Raw genomic sequence first — 17575 nt, forward strand, 5'->3', positions numbered from 1 at the left:
GGAATTAGTCCCCATTGGTCCTCTGAACTAAGACACCGTGAGATGTTCATGTCTGGAAATGTCCATGTCAAGGCAGTAAAAGTCAGTCTGCAGAGTGATACAGATCATCATATAGATGTGCAGAAAGAAGCAGATCTGACTTTAACCTGAAGTCAAAGAGAGTAGTGTCTTGGTTTTCATAACTTTCCACTTCCATGAGAAACTCCTTTCCATCTATCTATGTATCTGTTTATGTGTCGATGTATCTCTCTTTTGCTTACCACTTTGAATGGGGTTCCATTGTCTCCAACTGAAAGATCTTTGCTAACAGTGTCATTTCTGTGCATAAGACCACCAGATCTTCTCTGTGTAGCTCAGACAGCCTAAGTATTTGAAAGATGCTGGTTTGGGGCGCCTGGGTGGCTCAGTCAGTTAAGCATCCGACTCTTGGTTTTGGCTCAGGTCTTATCTCATGGTTTCACGAGTTCAAGCCCCATGTCAGGCTCTATGCTGACAACACAGAGCCTGCTTGGGATTCTCACTCTCCCTCTCTGTCTGGCCCTCCCACACTTGCACTGTCTTGCTCTCTCTCTCAAAATAAATAAATGAACTTAAAAAAATAAAGAAAGATGCCTGGCTATTTTACAAAACAGCTACACACACACACACACACAGACACCCTTATCTGTTTTCAGTTCTTGAAGGACATTAAGTAGAAAACTAAAATAATCATGCATGTATGTAAGGATGTCATACATATAAGGAAAAGAAGAAAGACTAAAAAGAGAACCATTAATATTCCTGGTCTTAAAAACAAACAGATCATCTGATTGCTTGCTAGAACCCACACAAGAAGAGAGAGACTTTGGGTCTTTACCTGGTGTTGCACTGGATACCGTAGGCCACTGCTGATCAGGCCCTCCTGGCCCAGCCCGTAGAATGCCAGCCTCCTCTAGGTGCACAGAGCTGAGTAAACACACAGACCCAAATCATGGTTAGACCATAAATGCCTCTCCAGATCTCCTGCCACCCTCAGAAAGTGCATACATCTCTGGAGGCAGGGCTATGTGCTGCTTGCTATACTATTCAGGCAATAAACATGTTTTATCTTTAAGACAATTTTGGTCATCATCAATGCCACATGGCATTCACTAAATCTAACAGGAAGCCCATCAGAGGGCTAATGCCATTTTAACATCTAAATGCTGAAGCAGAGGAGGAGAGCTTACTACCAGAAGCCCCAGGCCTCTCTTGCTGATTGTCTTGTTTCTGGGTTCTCTAGCAAAGACGAAAACACAAAAAATTATTTGGTGGTAACTGTAGCATCATTCCCATTTAGCTACCCAATTCCTTCTTGACCTTATTTTCTGTTTTACTCTTTCTGTATCTTTTACTTGCAAACAACCCATCCTAGTACATTTCCTGGGACTTGAGGAAGCCTATCATCACCACTCACAGATCCCAATTCAGAAGAAATCAATTCAGCATGAACTACTGCAGGTAGTGAGACATAAAGTGGGATATGCTTAGAGGCAAGTAGAGATAGAATATAAGCTATTCAAGGATGCAGCACTCATAAATATTAATCGATGTATGTCTAATGCCAGCACATAGAAGACCCTCATGTACTTGTTAGATGGATGAAGGAAGGAACAAAGACTCTAAAAGCAAACATCATCCAAGAACATCCTCACCAGAATTAGAGGATTATTTTAAAACAGACATTGGTTCATCCTGCAAATTAAGTTACTGAGACAAAATTTATACTACTGTCCGAGGGGTTATGTGAGGCAGCAGAGCAGACAATCTTGAACTATCGTGGGAAAAGCCCATCTATAAACTGAGTATCTTCTCACTCTGTGACTTTGAATAACGTATCTAATCGAAATTCACTCATTACGCTCTGCCCTACTGTTATTCTTCCCTCCATCTATATCCTAGAATACTCTCTTTTTTCCAAATAGTAATATACTTCGTGTGTTCTTGGATTCTACCAGCAACTTATATGGGTTTAATCAGACTCATTCTGAAGATGTAACTACCTGGGAACCAGCTCAGCTCAAAGCAGAATTTCCAGATACCGTTACATGATGTCTGAGGCTGGAACTGCCAGGAAGCCAAGCATATGTGTAAAAAAGAAGTATTCTTTAAGTTTACAACTCTAATACCTGCTCAGTACACGGTGGGGAATAAATTACATTTAGCTTCCATTCTGATTACATTTCTTATCCTACTTATATCTCATAATATCTTAATCGAAACCTGAATAGGAGGATACTTGGCTTTCTTTTCCCCACTTGAAAATAGAATAAGGAAGTGATAATGTTTTAGTATTTTATTTTAAGTGAATTTTTAAAGGTACATCTCATGGCTTTGGTACTTTTCAAGTAAAGTACGGATTCAACTGGGAGCGAATAAGCTGGTATTATAAACCATGCTTTCTCCTCTTATATGGTTTTGCAATGATAGCTCAGGTGCAGGCCAAAGCATAAACTGGTCACTAACAAACAGAAAGAATCCCTCTGACACCTCGTATCCTGGCATCTGCATAAGTGTTTCTGGGCTAAAATTGTGACCCTGGTTCCAAAATGACATCTCACTATGCCAGCTATGATCTGCAGCCCTTCACTGATTGCTTCTTGTTCAGACACAGCACCCATTATAATGATTTCTGCTCAACTTGTAATGCTTGAGAATGTGTTAATTTATTTTACTTTAATGCATTTCTAAAGGGGCTTAAAACTAATTTTTCATTAACTTAACACATATTTTGTGAGCTCTCTCTTTAGAAAATCGATCCAGGTTTGGTAAAGATCTACTTAAGTGTTGCTCACATTTTGAGGAGCTTAAGTTTAGAGTTTATTCCTTCTTTAAAACTAAATCCTTTTGGTGGGTGTTGATTGTTATGGTTTCTTGGTTTCCAAAGACACTCAAACATAAAGAATCTTTTATTTGGCCCCATGGCATTAAATCAGCTCTGGGAATAATGGTAGTTAATCAATTACTGTCACAGAGACAAAGTAGAGAAAGCAAAATTATATTAATCTGAGTCTTAGAGTAATGCTATTACTCTAGATTAATTTAAAATAAGCTAGATTGGGTCTCCAGATATTCAATAAAGGCCTTTCACATGGCTCATCCTCTGAAGAGCCCATGCCATTGAGGGAAACAAAAGAGTAACAAGATGGAAAAGATAAGGAGATTCTAATATGCGTAAACATGAACAAGAATAAGAGCTGATTACTGTGGTTGATAGGATATAAGAGGTGATGTGTGATAGCAAACCAAGGCAGACAACATGTACATATATTCCAGTACAAAAGCATCAGTGTTCATTATAATTTCTAAGGGAGGGACAGAAAGCATAGGTGGAGAAGGGATGAAAGAAGTTGTCATTAATTCCTTATAGAAATTTTGATGAGAGAAAGTATACAGCAGTCTGTCTCTGTAATTTTGCAAGAGACTCTTATTGCCAGCATTTGAGAAGCATTTGGCAGTATGTTCAATGTTTCAAGGAATAGACATGGAGACAAAGTTCCCCTGTAAAAGTATCTAAAGCTTCTAAACAGCAGTTTCCAGCCCCTACACACACAATTTGTCTGAGACATAAAAGTTAAAGTACTTCTCATTGAAAAAAAGGAAGGAAACACATACCTGTGCATTCCTGCTCTTAGGGAAGCAGAGTAACGCCAGTCTGGGTTGGGCTGTCGTGGCTGCAAAATCACAAAGGGAGGTTGTGTTAATAAGGCAAAACAGACATCTCCCAGTGATTGATTAGTTGTTTCTTAAATATTTCCATGTATGTGAAAAAAAAACATTGAAGGAGCCATTTTATGTGCAACTCTATGAGGATATCTGGATATACAGCGCTTCGTGAGAAAATTAGCTCATCAGGGTCCTTGCAAAGACTAAATATCATGAAAAACTAGACTTAATGATGCTGTGAGGACCAGCTGTGGCTTCGCCTTGCTCAAAACAGGTCTACGTTCCTAAAGCAGCAACAGGGGGAGGGCAGTCTATTTTGAGACAGGGAAAGCTTTCATTGTTTTTGCCCTCAAATGCCTCATTAAGGGAACATCTCCAATTTGGTGTTCAAGCTAAAACAGGGTGCACAACTACACAAGTTCTGCTGGTCTGGCCGGACTGCAGAGGACTGCAATCTGCTGCTGGCTTTGCAGACTGCAGCATGTTTGACCCAGGATGGATATGCCCAGTCATAACGCCAGTGACTGATAACTGCCTCTTCTGCTGACTGAAGAGGAATACTACAGAGAGGAAAATAAACCACTACGGGAGCTGGATCTTGTTTTGCTACATAATCCTTTTCATAAAACTGCACTAGCTCTCTGCTTTTCTGAGTGCTTTGCCTCCTCACTCAATTACTGTTCACCAAGCTCTGATTGTTTAACAGGGAGTAGCTGAAACCCAGGAAGAACCTGACTCACGCTGCACCACCTATGTATTAGAAAGATCTGTTGCCTTCTGTCTACAAACTGTCAATTCAAAGGGGAGTGGACAAAGAAGGAACATATAGGCCCCAGAAGACTGTTTGAGGAGTTATGGGCTGAAGAGAAGCCACTCAGGAATCACAGGAGACAAAATGGGGATGACTGTCACTATCTTGTATTTATTAGCAAAAAGTTTATTATAAAAAAAACCTGTGTTAGGTCTTCCTTTAAATGTATTTTCATGGCCCTGTCACTGAATACTGAGGTCTATGTGAGCAGAAAGATGAAGAGGTGGAGGCTGTATTCTGTATTTTCCTCTGGATTATAATTATCGTATTTCATAGACACAAAGCCACAGTAATACCAGTAAACTACTTCAAAATGTCAATAATTCTTGTCCATATCATTTTTATAGTTTATTCAAAGGATGCAGAGTATTTCATAAAGACACGTTTTCACAACACCTAGGAAAGAAGTGATCAGCATCTCAACTTTCAGACAGACTATGGGGTGGTTAGATGGTATTCAGAGAGTTAGCCAAAGTCAAGGCCCAGGAAAAGCTACAAGTCTAGAATACTTTTCCTCAAATGTCCCCACACACTAACTGCCCTCGCTCCTTTCAACTTTGCTGGCAAGATGTGAATATGCAAGCTGCTTTATCCTTGAAGCAGTTCTCAGAATACTACAGATACTCCATGTAAAGTAGCATGAAACTCTCTACAGAAGAAATGAAAAGGTTTCCCATTTTCTACTAGTTGTGTTGGAGGGAACCAAAAGAAACCATTTGCAAATCATTTTGTAAACCTGGAAATATGACTGAACTATTTGTATTAATCAAATCACCATCATCTCTTCCCTTACCATCAGCAGAACTAGTATCAACTGTGAGAACCTTTCTTCAGTAAAGACTTGGACACCTGTTAAGTAAATGTTGCCAATTTTTTTTTTCTACGATTGGATAACATTCATGATGAAAACTGCTGCCACTTGATCTTTGGATTGAGAGCACCAACCTCATTTTGCTGAGAGGCACAATTCTAGTGGGACTGACCATGGAACTCAGTTCACTGAGTCACTTCCTCAACGACAATTTGTCATGCTGCTATTTTCTATGATAGTCCATCAACAACAAGGTGCCTCTCAGATTCATTTGCCAGAATCATAGCTGTGAGATCACTTAGGGTAGTAAGATCAGGCAGGGAAAAGGTAAGGAAGAATACAGAATGTTTTAAGGATCCACACAATATTAGGCAATGAGATAAGCACTTTAAACATATTATTGCATTTATCTTAACACTTTTTTTGACCATAAATTCTATAAAAGGGATATATCTGTTTTGTCCATAAAACATATGAATATGCTCAGATATTCACAATACATAGCTATGTCCTCCGAGGTGAGCAGTGTTCAGGTATTTGGTAGGTTTTTAAAATGTTTCTGAACAAGTTTATGATCATGCAAGGATAATATTAATGTATTTAAATGTATAGAAATAAGAAATCTGAGCTTTAGAGAGATTAAATTACTTGCCTGATTCAGTGGATTTGTTGATCGTTACATTTAGGTCTCCCTAAACCAAAGTTCCGGTTTTAAATTAATTTACACAGAATGACATGTATATAGTTGACCCTTGAACCACATAGGTTTGAACTGCACAGGTCCACTTATATGTGGATTTTTTTCAATAAATACCATACAGTACTGTAAATGTATGTTCTCTTCCTTATGATTTTCTTTTTTTAAATGTTTATTTATTTATTTTGAGAGAGAAACAGAGAGTCTGAGTGGGGAGGGGGGCAGAGAGAAAGGGAGACACAGAATCTGAAGCAGGCTCCAGGCTGTGAGCTGTCAGCACAGAGCCTGACATGGGGCTTGAACTCATGAATCAGGAGATTATGACCTGAACTGAAGTCAGACACTTAACTGACTGAGACATCCAGGCGTTCTATTTATGATTTTCTTAATAACATTTTCTTTCCTCTAAGGCTATTCTTGTTTTATTTTAAGAATAAAGTATATAGGGTGGTTCAGTCAGTTAAGTATGGGAGTCTTGGTTTTGGCTCAGGTCATGATCTCCCAGTTTGTGAGTTTGAGCCCCACGTCAGGGCCCTGCTTGGGATTTCTCTCTCCCTCTCTCTTGCTCCTCCCCAGCTTGCTCTTTCTCTCTCTCTCTTGCAAAAAATAAAATAAAATATAATAAAAGATTTTTTTTAAAGAATACAGTATATAATACATATAACATACAAAATATGTGATAACCAACTGTTTACATTCTCAGTAAGTCTTCTGGGCAACAGCTGGCTATTAGTAGTTAAGTTTTAAGGGAGCCAAAATTATAATCAGATTTTCTTTTTTTTTTTTTAATTTTTTTTTCAACGTTTATTTATTTTTGGGACAGAGAGAGACAGAGCATGAACGGGGGAGGGGCAGAGAGAGAGGGAGACACAGAATCGGAAACAGGCTCCAGGCTCTGAGCTGTCAGCCCAGAACCGGACGCGGGGCTCGAACTCACGGACCGCGAGATCGTGACCTGGCTGAAGTCGGACGCTCAACCGACTGCGCCACCCAGGCGCCCCTATAATCAGATTTTCAAGTCTGCATGGGTCTGGCACCCCTAATCCTCGTGTTGTTCAAGGGCCAACTGTACTTTAATTTTTTCTTTTACTTCTGAGTTTCACAGATATTGATTTACTTTTAAATGATACATAATTTAAAGTGATAAATGCACATGGGTTTCAACCAAACTTGATTAAGGTTGGAAAAACTCAAGTTTAAAGGCTGACTTCTGATATCTCTGACATACTGGAGACATATAGTGAGGATCTGAACTAACTGTGATTGTTTAGTTCCCTAACACTTGGATGATACATTCCAGAACTATGCTTATTTTCTATTGGTGAAAAGCCCCAGTATGTCTGTCGTTTCAAAGCTTAGTCCTTCAGGACACTAAGGGCCACAAAATTCCAGATGTGGGAAAAATGAATTAGGCCGTCCATATGGGTGATATAGCATCAATGAAGAACAGGAACCCACTTAAGATTCTATCAAAATTGTAGCAAAGATTTAATTTATCCCGTAATGGTATTATTACCATGTTATTGTAATATTTATACCATAGAATATTTGAGCTACAGAAGGATGAATCACTTCTTCAAGAAAAATTTAAAACAAACTAGGTTTAAAATACCCTGTCTCCTTAAAAAAAAAAAAAAAATCATTAGACCACTCAGGAAATGACACTCTGTCATGGAAATCCATGTTGAAGCTATCAGTAAATGGCCCTCTGAGACATGAAACTATAAGTACCATCTCCTTTTCCTTTCTATTAGGACTCTATTAAGGATGTATCCATTGCATATTTTTTTCAGTGATACTGTGTCAACACTGATATAAACTATGATAGGCAGAATTCTAAAATGCCCTCCTAAGATCCTCACACTGTGGTGTATATGCCCTGCATAATTTCCAAGAATAAATATGATGGCTCTCACTCTGATTAGGTTATGCCGTATGACACACTTGGCTTTAAGACAAGGAAACCATGGGGCACTTGGGTGGCTCAGTCAGTTAGCGTCTGACTTTGGCTCAGGTTATGATCTTGAGGTTTGTGAGTTCGAGCCCCATGTAGGGATCTGTGCTGACAGCTCAGAGCCTGGAGCCTGCTTTGGATTCTGTGTCTCCCTCTCTCTCTGTCCCTTCCCCACTCACACTGTCTCTCTCTAACAAAAATAAATAAACATTAAAAAAAAAACAAAAAAAGACAAGAAAACGATCTGGGCGGGACTGACCTAATCATGTGAGCTCCTTAAATTTGGGTCTAGAGATCAGAAACATAAATTGGAGAGATTTGAAGACATAAATTGGAGACAGATTCCATGTGAGAGAAGATTCTCCCCTGTTAGCTCTAAAGATGGAGGGGATGATGGGGCAAGGGCCTGAGCACAACCCCTAGCAGCTGAAAGTGACCTCCAGCTAACAGTATGTAAGTAGTCCAGAAAGAGCTAACTTCTGGGGGCGCCTGGGTGGTTCAGTCGGTTAAGCATCCAACTTTTGGTTTTGGTTTCAGCTCAGGTCACGATCTCTCGGTTGGAGAGTCTGAGCCCCATGTGGGGCTCTGCACCGATGGTGCAGAGCCTGTTAGGAATTTCTCTCTCCTTTCTCTGCCCCCTCCCCAGCTTGCTCTCTCTCTCTCTTTCAAAAAATAAATAAACATTAAATTTTTTTTTTTAAAAGAACTAATTCTGCCAACAGCCTGTATGAACTTAAAAGCATATTCTTTTCCAAAGCCCACAGAAGAGAACTCAGCCCAGCTGCCATATGGATTTCAGCCTTGTGAAAACCAGAGCAGAGAACCCACTCACATCCTGCAGGACTCTGAGACAATAACTGAGAGTTATTTTTAACCAGTAATTTGTGGTAATTTCTTACAAAGCAATAGCGAATGAATATATAAACTATTGGTCATTAAGGCAAAAAGAAGTGTAACATTTAAAATAATCACTGTTATATATTTAGTCTTCTAGTAAATCAAGTTGAAAAGATGGTAAGTATGTGAATTCTAAGGGAAATACTTTCTTCTGAAGTCATTTGCAACCCCTAATCCATGAAGCAGGAAAGTAAAATAAACACAATATTAAAATATACCGAATGGGTTTCAGTACAACAGAAAATGCTAGGTTTGCTTAATTCTGGACACACAGCCTGCCAGCACAGCAGTTACCCTCTCTCTCACAGTTTCACTTCCCTGGAGCCCAGAGTTCTGACCCTGCAAGGCCAGAAAGGAACTGATGTTGTTTATGTGCCAAGGAACTAAAGTTTCTTCACTTTTGCAATGTCAGATATTTCTTTGCAGGTCAAGTTCAAATTCCTGAAAGAAAAAAATTTTAATTTTTAGGTGAGCAGATTTAAAATGCTGCTAAGGAATCCTCTTGCCCTTTGATTTTTTGAAATCATGATTATAGATTATAATGCTAAAAAATTATCATATGGATAAACTAAATTTACATTCATACTTAATATGCACAGAAAAATTGAGCTAGGTAAATTCCTAACAAAAGTCACATTCAAAGACACCTGTAAATCTCCATTAAATCCATCTAAACCACTGGGCTTGGTGATGGCAAGTTTTCCTCAAATATTTGAAAACTGACATCATCCTAACCTCTCATTGAGAGCAAAAATTGGTGGAAAACCAAGGCAAGTATCCAGAACCGACTCTGCTATTCTGTCAAGCAGACAGCATGCCAATAGACGATTTATAATATGCCAGGCTGTGTCCCTGCAGAGTGTTTGGAGGTAGACCAGATGCCCATGTGACAGCTCACTCCTGGGTCAGAGGAAAGGGTAGGCCAATGACATTCAAGCTACAATAAATAGATTTCTTCATCAGTCAGAGTATGTGCAAGATAAAGAGACCGGGAAGAGCTCAGCCATAATTCCATCTGGCTCAGCAGATCTGCAGAAAAAGGGAGGAAGGAGGTAATTTGAAGCAATTATTATATTATCAGATGAAAGAAAATAAACTTTTTCTCAGAAGAACATTCCTATAACCGGTATGGAAATGGCAAGACAAAACAGCCCACCCACTCAAAAGTGACCACAAGAGGATGCAACACTGGAATGGAAGTTCACAAATAGAATTTCTCTACCTATTCTGACCACCATACTCTTTTTATAAATATAACACCATGTCACTTTGCACTAAGTGTAAATTCTGAAACAGGACACAGTCACCAGATAGAAAAGTCAGTCCTAGGGGAGATAAATTAGGAGCCACTAAAAGAAGAGTTAACTTTTTCAGATCACTGCGTCTGGAATGAGGGTGAATGTGCATACACAGTGGCAGAAATACTCAAGATTTGATGACTCCAAATTGTTTGAAAATAAATGAAAGCAAAATTATCTTATTTCTGCTAGTCTTTTGTGATTTCCACACCTTGAGCAACCTGGTCCCATGGAAGCACAGCTGGACAAGTCTGTCCAGAGCACTCAGAGTGATTCATTAGCAGTCACAGGACCACAGACGCACAAAATCTACCTTAAGATTTGGTTTCCTTTTCTTGGAGATTCTGAAAGGGGTGCCAACCACATTCAATATCGGGTTTTCAGAAATCTCCAAAGAGAAATTCTGCCCCATTGCCAAACAGTTACTTCAAAAACTTCACTGCACAAGTGACTCATCCTATAAACTCACTGGGGGGTGAAATCTGTCAAAAGATTAGAGTCTGGTATTAAATGTTGTTTAATAAGCAACAAAAGAGAAATCAGAAAAAGAACAGAGATAAAAGATCTTAACAGGCTATGCCAAAGTAAAACAGATAAACATATAAAAATAAATCAGCTTGGTAGTAACATTTTTATTCATTGATCCTCCCATTTGTGACCTACTTTTACTCAAGGAATTACTCTTTCTCTAAAAGCAGTTAATCTCTAAAAGTAAGTTAACTTACACCACTAGGTGAACCAATGCTGGCTGAAATGCCCAAGTTATCACATATGAAAAGAAGTATACACATTGGGATTTCTGTCTACTTGTACTATTTCTTTTTTTTTTTTTTTAATTTTTTTTCAACGTTTTTATTTATTTTTGGGACAGAGAGAGAGCATGAACGGGGGAGGGACAGAGAGAGAGGGAGACACAGAATCGGAAACAGGCTCCAGGTTCTGAGCCATCAGCCCAGAGCCTGACGCGGGGCTCGAACTCACGGACCGCGAGATCATGACCTGGCTGAAGTCGGACGCTTAACCGACTGCGCCACCCAGGCGCCCCTACTTGTACTATTTCAAACAACACAGTCTTTGGAATCAGACTGACCGGACTTAAAATAGACAAGCAGAATGATTGTGTCTTACTTAACCTCTCTGAGCTTATTGCCTCATATGTTAGATGCTGGTAAATGTTTCTTTCATATATGACTTACAGGGAATGAAACCACCCATATGCTGCAAAGCAGAACATTTTCATATAGCATAGTGGTTAATGAGTGCAAATTCCCTTACTCATCCTTTATAATCTTCATCTAATTTAACATAGGCACACGGCATGAAGTGCACCTCAGGACTCTTATGCCATCTGCAGTAACTGGGTAGGGAAAAGAGAAAGCCTAACATGGGAATTTAACAGGTTGATCTAGTGGTCATGACTTTCAGAGTTGACTGATTTTGTTCCCATTTTGCCATGCTGACCTGACTCTCTCTCTCCTCTTAACTGTAATAATGTCAGGAGCTATAGATCTTAGGGCTCTCTACTGGATTCCTGAAAGTGGCTGGCAGAAATTTGCTTTTATTCAAATCATGCATTCTCCTGGAAAAATCCCACAAGAGCAAGCACTTTTCTGACATAATTTTTTCCTCAATTAAAGATTTGTGTACCAAAACATGCATTAACACACAGGTCAGTGTAAGACAGAAATAGTTCATGTGTCAAACTGCCCCAAGCTCTGAGCCAGGAGAACGATGGTAGAGTGTCCTTTGGGAGCTTCCAGCTCCCAGTTGGTGGCAAGCTTGTCTGGCCTGCTCTCCCAGCCTCTTCACCATCTGCAGCCCACCCAGGCCCAAAAGGTCTTCACAAGAATTTGTTAAGCAAAGGTCTACAGCATCCTTACTTAAAGCTAGGCCTTTTTACATGCTTCCAAAAGCTATGATCTAAAGAATTCTAGAAACGCCTTGATTGTGTCCCCTTGTATTTCTTAATCTGCCTTCTGCCTCCTGTGGCTGCTATGTATCAACTAAAATTTATCAGGCTTTTCTGATACATCTCAAGGTACATGGGAAATTCTCTCAATCCATCTTTTTTTTTTTCTGTATTTAAGCATTACTTTCCTCAAGATTAGCATGAATTAGGATGTGAAACTAGGGACATTAATAAAAAGACAGCAAAATGTCAATGAAAATACATCACAAAAATATAGGAGGGACAATTATTAATGCCTTTTATAGTACCTCTAAAAGTCCTCGCTACAAAGTAGTTGTTTGGGAAGATAACAGGTCATCACTATTGATGAAACAAAAATTTGGCTTCTGAAATACAATTTTTTTTTTTTAAGTAGGTTCCACGGCCTGCGTGGAGTCCAATGCAGGGCTAAGAGTTGGACATTTAACTGACCGTGCTACCCAGGGGCCCCTGAAATACAACTTTAAAGTATCACAAAGCAAACCACTGTTTTCAAGTTTGCATACAGCGACACACTACACAAACACATCCGCACATTCATGCACTGTCCAATAATTTATACGCAGTCTTCATAATAATGAGCAAGCTGGCCTTATGCTTACTTAAAACCAGTGTATTTACTAACACCTGTCCTTCATGCACAGCAAGCCATCCACTTTACAAGGCTTTTCTAGCTATCACAAACTAAAATTTAGATTTAGAAAATGAACATGTGCTTTGGAACACGTTGGAGTATTGTTGGAAGTATTGTCATTTAACTTAAAGACATAAAGGGCTTGAGAGGCTACTTCACATATCATTAAAACTTTACAAATTGCCAACAGGAAATCAGAAGATTACAGACTACATTTAATTTAATGCAGGGAAATCACCTTATGATGAACACCCGCTATGCCAGAAAGGTAACTAACGAAAAGTCCTTTTCTCCTTCTCTTTCTCTCCAGTTCCAGCTTGTCCTGGTATTCACCACATCCCCACATCCCTAATCCACTTGTTCTAATATCTCCTTGGCCCAACCAGACAAATTGGTCCTTGGTCTCTTTGCCCTACCATCCTTCATCTCCTCTGACAGCACCTACAGAAGAATTACAGCATCAAACAGCCAAAGAAGCAAACTTTGGCTTCAGGGTGAGATCCACAGTCTAGGGCTTTGTCACCTCTGACATGAATTTCCAGAAGGTCCTACCACATTAGTTCAGTGTAATTACTGGAAATATTAACTGCATAATTTTCAAGATACAAACAAGGACAGCATGCAGAGGTGACCACCACAACCCCTAGGGTCTCAGAGCTTTTTAAAAACCAACACTCCTGTAGCATTTCAAAAGAGAACTTTCCCTATAGATGATACAGCAGAGGCCATTTGTCCCTGAATCTCAAAATATTACCCACTATGGCATCATCTTATTCTCAAGCCTGTTCCATACCTCTGCAGAGCTGTGTTTTAGCATCAAACATTTAAGACTAATTCTTATTTCTCTAACAATGTTATGGGTAAGGCCTCCTATATCCAAAAAGAAAATAAAGTAAAGCAATTCTGATACTATTTTTCTAGAGGAGAAACAGAGCAGATTAATATCAAGTCACAGGTACTATGAATCCTCAGTTTACCAGATAACTCCTGTCAATGTTAATAACTCAGTAGAGCGCACGATATTGGTGGAGGGAGGGTGTGTGTGAAAATGCACGACTGTGGAAGAACCCCTTGACTGCTATCTCACCTCGTTTTGAGGAATGGCATCATTTTTGAGAATGATCAGGTTCCCGGCACTCTGCCCACTTTGGCCTGTGAGGTGCCTGCTGTCACTCGCTGCCGCCTGGGCTCCCCCAGGCCCCAGTCCTGTCTGTGCCCCTGTGTTATAAAACATGAAAGTGTCACTCCCTGAGCCTGCTGTCAGACAGGCCTTGTAGCAGTAGGTCTTGGTGAGGGAGCCGTTCCCTCGCACTTCAATGAAGTGAGGCTGCACTTTGAGGCCGTGCGGTAACCTGGCATCAATATTGTTATTGGCCTGTTTGTTTAGTTCAGCAGGGCACCGCTCCCTCACTCCACAGAAGCCCCCACAGCACGCGGTTCCATATGCAGTATAGTGGTAGCACTTGATGATGCTCAAAACAATGATTGTCAAAAGAAATATAAAAGACACTGTGCTTAATGCTATTATTAGATAAAGTGTAATTTCAGAGTATGTCCGAGGACCCTTCACGTGTCTCTGAGTATCAGGGAGGATTTTGGAAACCCTATCCACCACAGCTACTGTAATGGCCACAGAGGCTGACAGTGATGGCTCTCCATTGTCTCGGACCACCACGGTCAGGTTGAAAGTGGTTCCACTCTCATCTCCCATCTTCCTGGTAGTCCTAATTTCTCCTGTGTGTAGCTCTACTTTAAAGAGGTCCAGGTCAGAAGTCTGAGCCAGGTGGTAAAAGAGCCAAGCATTCTGCCCAGAGTCTGAGTCCATGGCTATGACTTTGGTGACCAGATAGCCAGCAGGGGCAGTTCGAGGCACCATCTCAATGGCTGCTGACGAATTAGTTGAGGTAGGGTATAGGATGTGAGGGGCATGGTCATTCATGTCCACCACATACACATTGGCGGTCACAGTGCTGCTCAGCGGTGGACTCCCCTTGTCCTGGGCCTCCACAGTCACAAAGAACTCCCGAAACTTCTCATAGTCAAAGGAGTTGACAGCATAAAGGCTGCCACTGGCACTGTTAACGGAGACATAGGAGGTGACTGGCAGCCCTTGAACCTCCTTCTCCAGGAGGGAGTAGGTCACCTCTGCATTCTCCTTTTCATCTGGGTCTGTGGCTTGCACAGTGCAGAGCAACACCCCCGGCAAATTGTTCTCCTGGATGTAGATGTTGTAGGAGTCTTTTAGGAAGCTTGGTGGGTTGTCATTGATGTCAGAGATCTCAACCTGCAGTGTCCGCTGGGATGTGAGCTGTGGCACTCCCCCATCAGTGGCTGTCACTGTGATGTTGTAGGCAGCTACCCGCTCCCTGTCCAGCGGACCATTCACCACCAGTGTGTAGGAGTTTCCAAAGCCATTCAGCCGGAAAGGGAGTGAGGCCTCCAGGCCCAGGCTCACTTTCCGGTTGGGGCCTGAGTCTTGGTCATTGACACTGAGAAGGGCCACAACAGTATTCGATGCAGCATCCTCAGGCACTGGGCTGTACAGGTCCGTGAGTACCACCTCTGGTGCATTATCATTCACATCCACGATGTCCACCAGTACCTTGCAGTGACCCACCATGGGCACTGGACCCTGATCAGTAGCCTGCACATAGATCTGGTAGGAAGAGGCCTCCTCATAATCCAGTGCTCCACTTACCCGCACTTCCCCAGTGCTGGCATCGATGCTGAAGAGCTGCCTCTCCCGGTCCGACGTGTAGCTGCTCAATGAGTATCTGAGCTCGCCATTGGAGCCCTCATCCGGGTCCGAGGCATTCAGCTTCACCACCAATGTGCCCGGAGGAGCGTCCTCCCGAAGCTGGACACGGTAAGTGTTCTGGTCGAAGGTGGGAGAATTGTCGTTAGTGTCCAGGACACGCACCGAGATCTGTGCCGTGCCCGAGCGGGCTGGGCTGCCTCCGTCCACAGCTGTGAGAACCAGGTGGTGCAAGACTGCCTGCTCGCGGTCCAGGCCCTTCCGCAGCACCAGCTCCAGCACCTTACTGTTCTCCTGCAGGGGTTTAAGGTCCAGCTCGAAGTGCTCGCTGGGGCTGAGCTCGTAAGTCTGCACCGAGTTGGCGCCCACGTCGGGGTCCTGCGCGCTCTCAATGTGAAAGCGCGCTCCAGGAGCCACCGATTCGCTTACCTGAAGCTGATAATCCGGCCGCGGGAAGCGCGGCGAATTGTCGTTGATGTCCAGTACCTCCACCTCTACGGCACTCACCGCCACGGGGCTGTGCGCCAGCACTTCCAAGCTGAGCAGGCAGCGAGGCCGCTGCTCACACAGCGCCTCCCGGTCAATGCGCTCGTTGACGAAGAGCGCTCCACTTGTCAGGTCCAGCTCCAGGTAGCGCGGACTGGGCGCACCCAGATGGTTGATGCGCAGGCAGCCCGGCCCCAAACGCCGCAGCTCCAGCCCCAGCGCGTTAGCCACGTTGCCCACAAGCGCGCCGGGTGCCTGTTCCTCCGGCACCGAGTATCGTAGCTGGGAGGCCGCTGGGCCCGGCAGCAGCAGTAGCAGCAGGAGAGGCAGCAGCAGCAGCCAGGACATGGGCGGCCGGAGTCGTAGATGCTCTGTCGCCCCAGGTCTGGTGCCCGCCAGCTCCATAGCCACCGGCCGCGGCGGAGGTAGCCGGGCAGGGCCGGAGGCAGCAGCTTTCCCAGCCGCGCTCCACGCCCGGGCCCCGCCTCCGCCTCTGCTCGTGCTGCCCTGCGCCCGCTCCCCCACCGCTCACGCGCTAGCAAACGCCGGGGGCCGCTCCTCTCGTAGGCCCTCCGGAGGGCTCCTGGCCCCGCCGCCCCCGCTGACTCCCCATATCCCAGCTCCTCCGCTCGCCTGGGAGTCGCTCCGCCTGGCTTCGCTGCAAGCCTGCCTGCTTGCCTGCCGCTGCCGCCGCCGCCGCCGCCGCTCCAGGGGGGAGGGAAAAGGAAGCAGAACGGGAGGGGGAGGAGTGCTCAGCAAGTCCGGCTCCGATTCCGCACCGAGGTGGCAGACGGCAACCGAGAGTGATCGGTCGCCCCAGCCACTCTAGCCCCGGCTCCTTCACCCTGGACACGCGGGATCCCGGCAGACCGCGGGAACACGGCCACTCCCTTTCTCCCTGCCCCCATCCCCCGGTTCAGCCAGTCTCCACGGTACCTCGGCTGTTTAACGGGTCTTGTAAGGATATTATTCTAGGACAGACAGTTGTGTCTCTAGGACCTGGGCTATCCGACCTTCCCAGGAAAAGATTTCCAACCGCAATTCAGGAAAATAAACTCAGGACCTTAGCTAAGTATGGGCACCTGGGCGGCGGCCCCACAGTCAAAAGAAACGAACGCAAGGGAGGCGCTCTGGGGTTGCTGATGATGGAGATTATTTACCTGCCCCCCAAATTTTCCCTAGAATACTCCTAAATAGAACAGAAAGTGTTCAACTCCTGGGGCAAAGGGAGGGGGAGGACAAATGCTGTCCTCTTCTGCGGAGCAAGCCAAAAACATCCTGGGATCTCAATACTCAGTTCTGCTAGGAGCCAAGTAGCGCTTGCTTTTCAAGTGTGTATCTTGGCAAATAACCAATATTTGAAGTTTTAAAATTCTCTTTTAAAAATTGGCTCCACGAAGCTACAGGCTAAGCTCTTATTTGACCTCTTTTGATCATAGTGGGGAAATATGGTAAAATTTTAAAGAAATTCTTCTCTCAAGCTTTTCCTCATTTTACTCCAAATCTTTTTTCATTTATCATCCAAGAAATTTTCTTTGTTCCTTCATGAGTGGTTTAAAATATTTCTCTAATAGATGACAATGTCTTCAAGAGCCTGCAA

The 17575-nt window shown here is 43.1% G+C and overlaps 1 protein-coding gene across 3 annotated transcripts in view; it reads right to left on the reverse strand.

The window, feature by feature from the left end:
* Positions 1-17575, reverse strand: part of LOC112861025 (protocadherin alpha-C2) — a 93780-nt gene that overhangs the window by 32361 nt on the left and 43844 nt on the right. The window contains exons 1-3 of one of the 3 annotated variants that reach the window (XM_025924272.2): positions 13822-16845; positions 3634-3692; positions 857-945 (exon numbers count right to left, since the gene is read on the reverse strand). In XM_025924272.2, the coding sequence (XP_025780057.1) occupies positions 857-945; positions 3634-3692; positions 13822-16380 (2707 nt within the window). In that variant the 5' untranslated portion in view covers positions 16381-16845. Of the gene's footprint in view, positions 1-856; positions 946-3633; positions 3693-8912; positions 9296-13821; positions 16857-17575 lie in introns of those variants that run through there. The other 2 variants (XM_086702326.1, XM_086702332.1) reach the window with 2 other exon arrangements.

The sequence above is a fragment of the Puma concolor genome, chromosome A1, assembly GCF_028749965.1.
Source record: "Puma concolor isolate L17-30 chromosome A1, mPumCon1.1.hap2, whole genome shotgun sequence".
Taxonomy (NCBI): domain Eukaryota; kingdom Metazoa; phylum Chordata; class Mammalia; order Carnivora; family Felidae; genus Puma; species Puma concolor.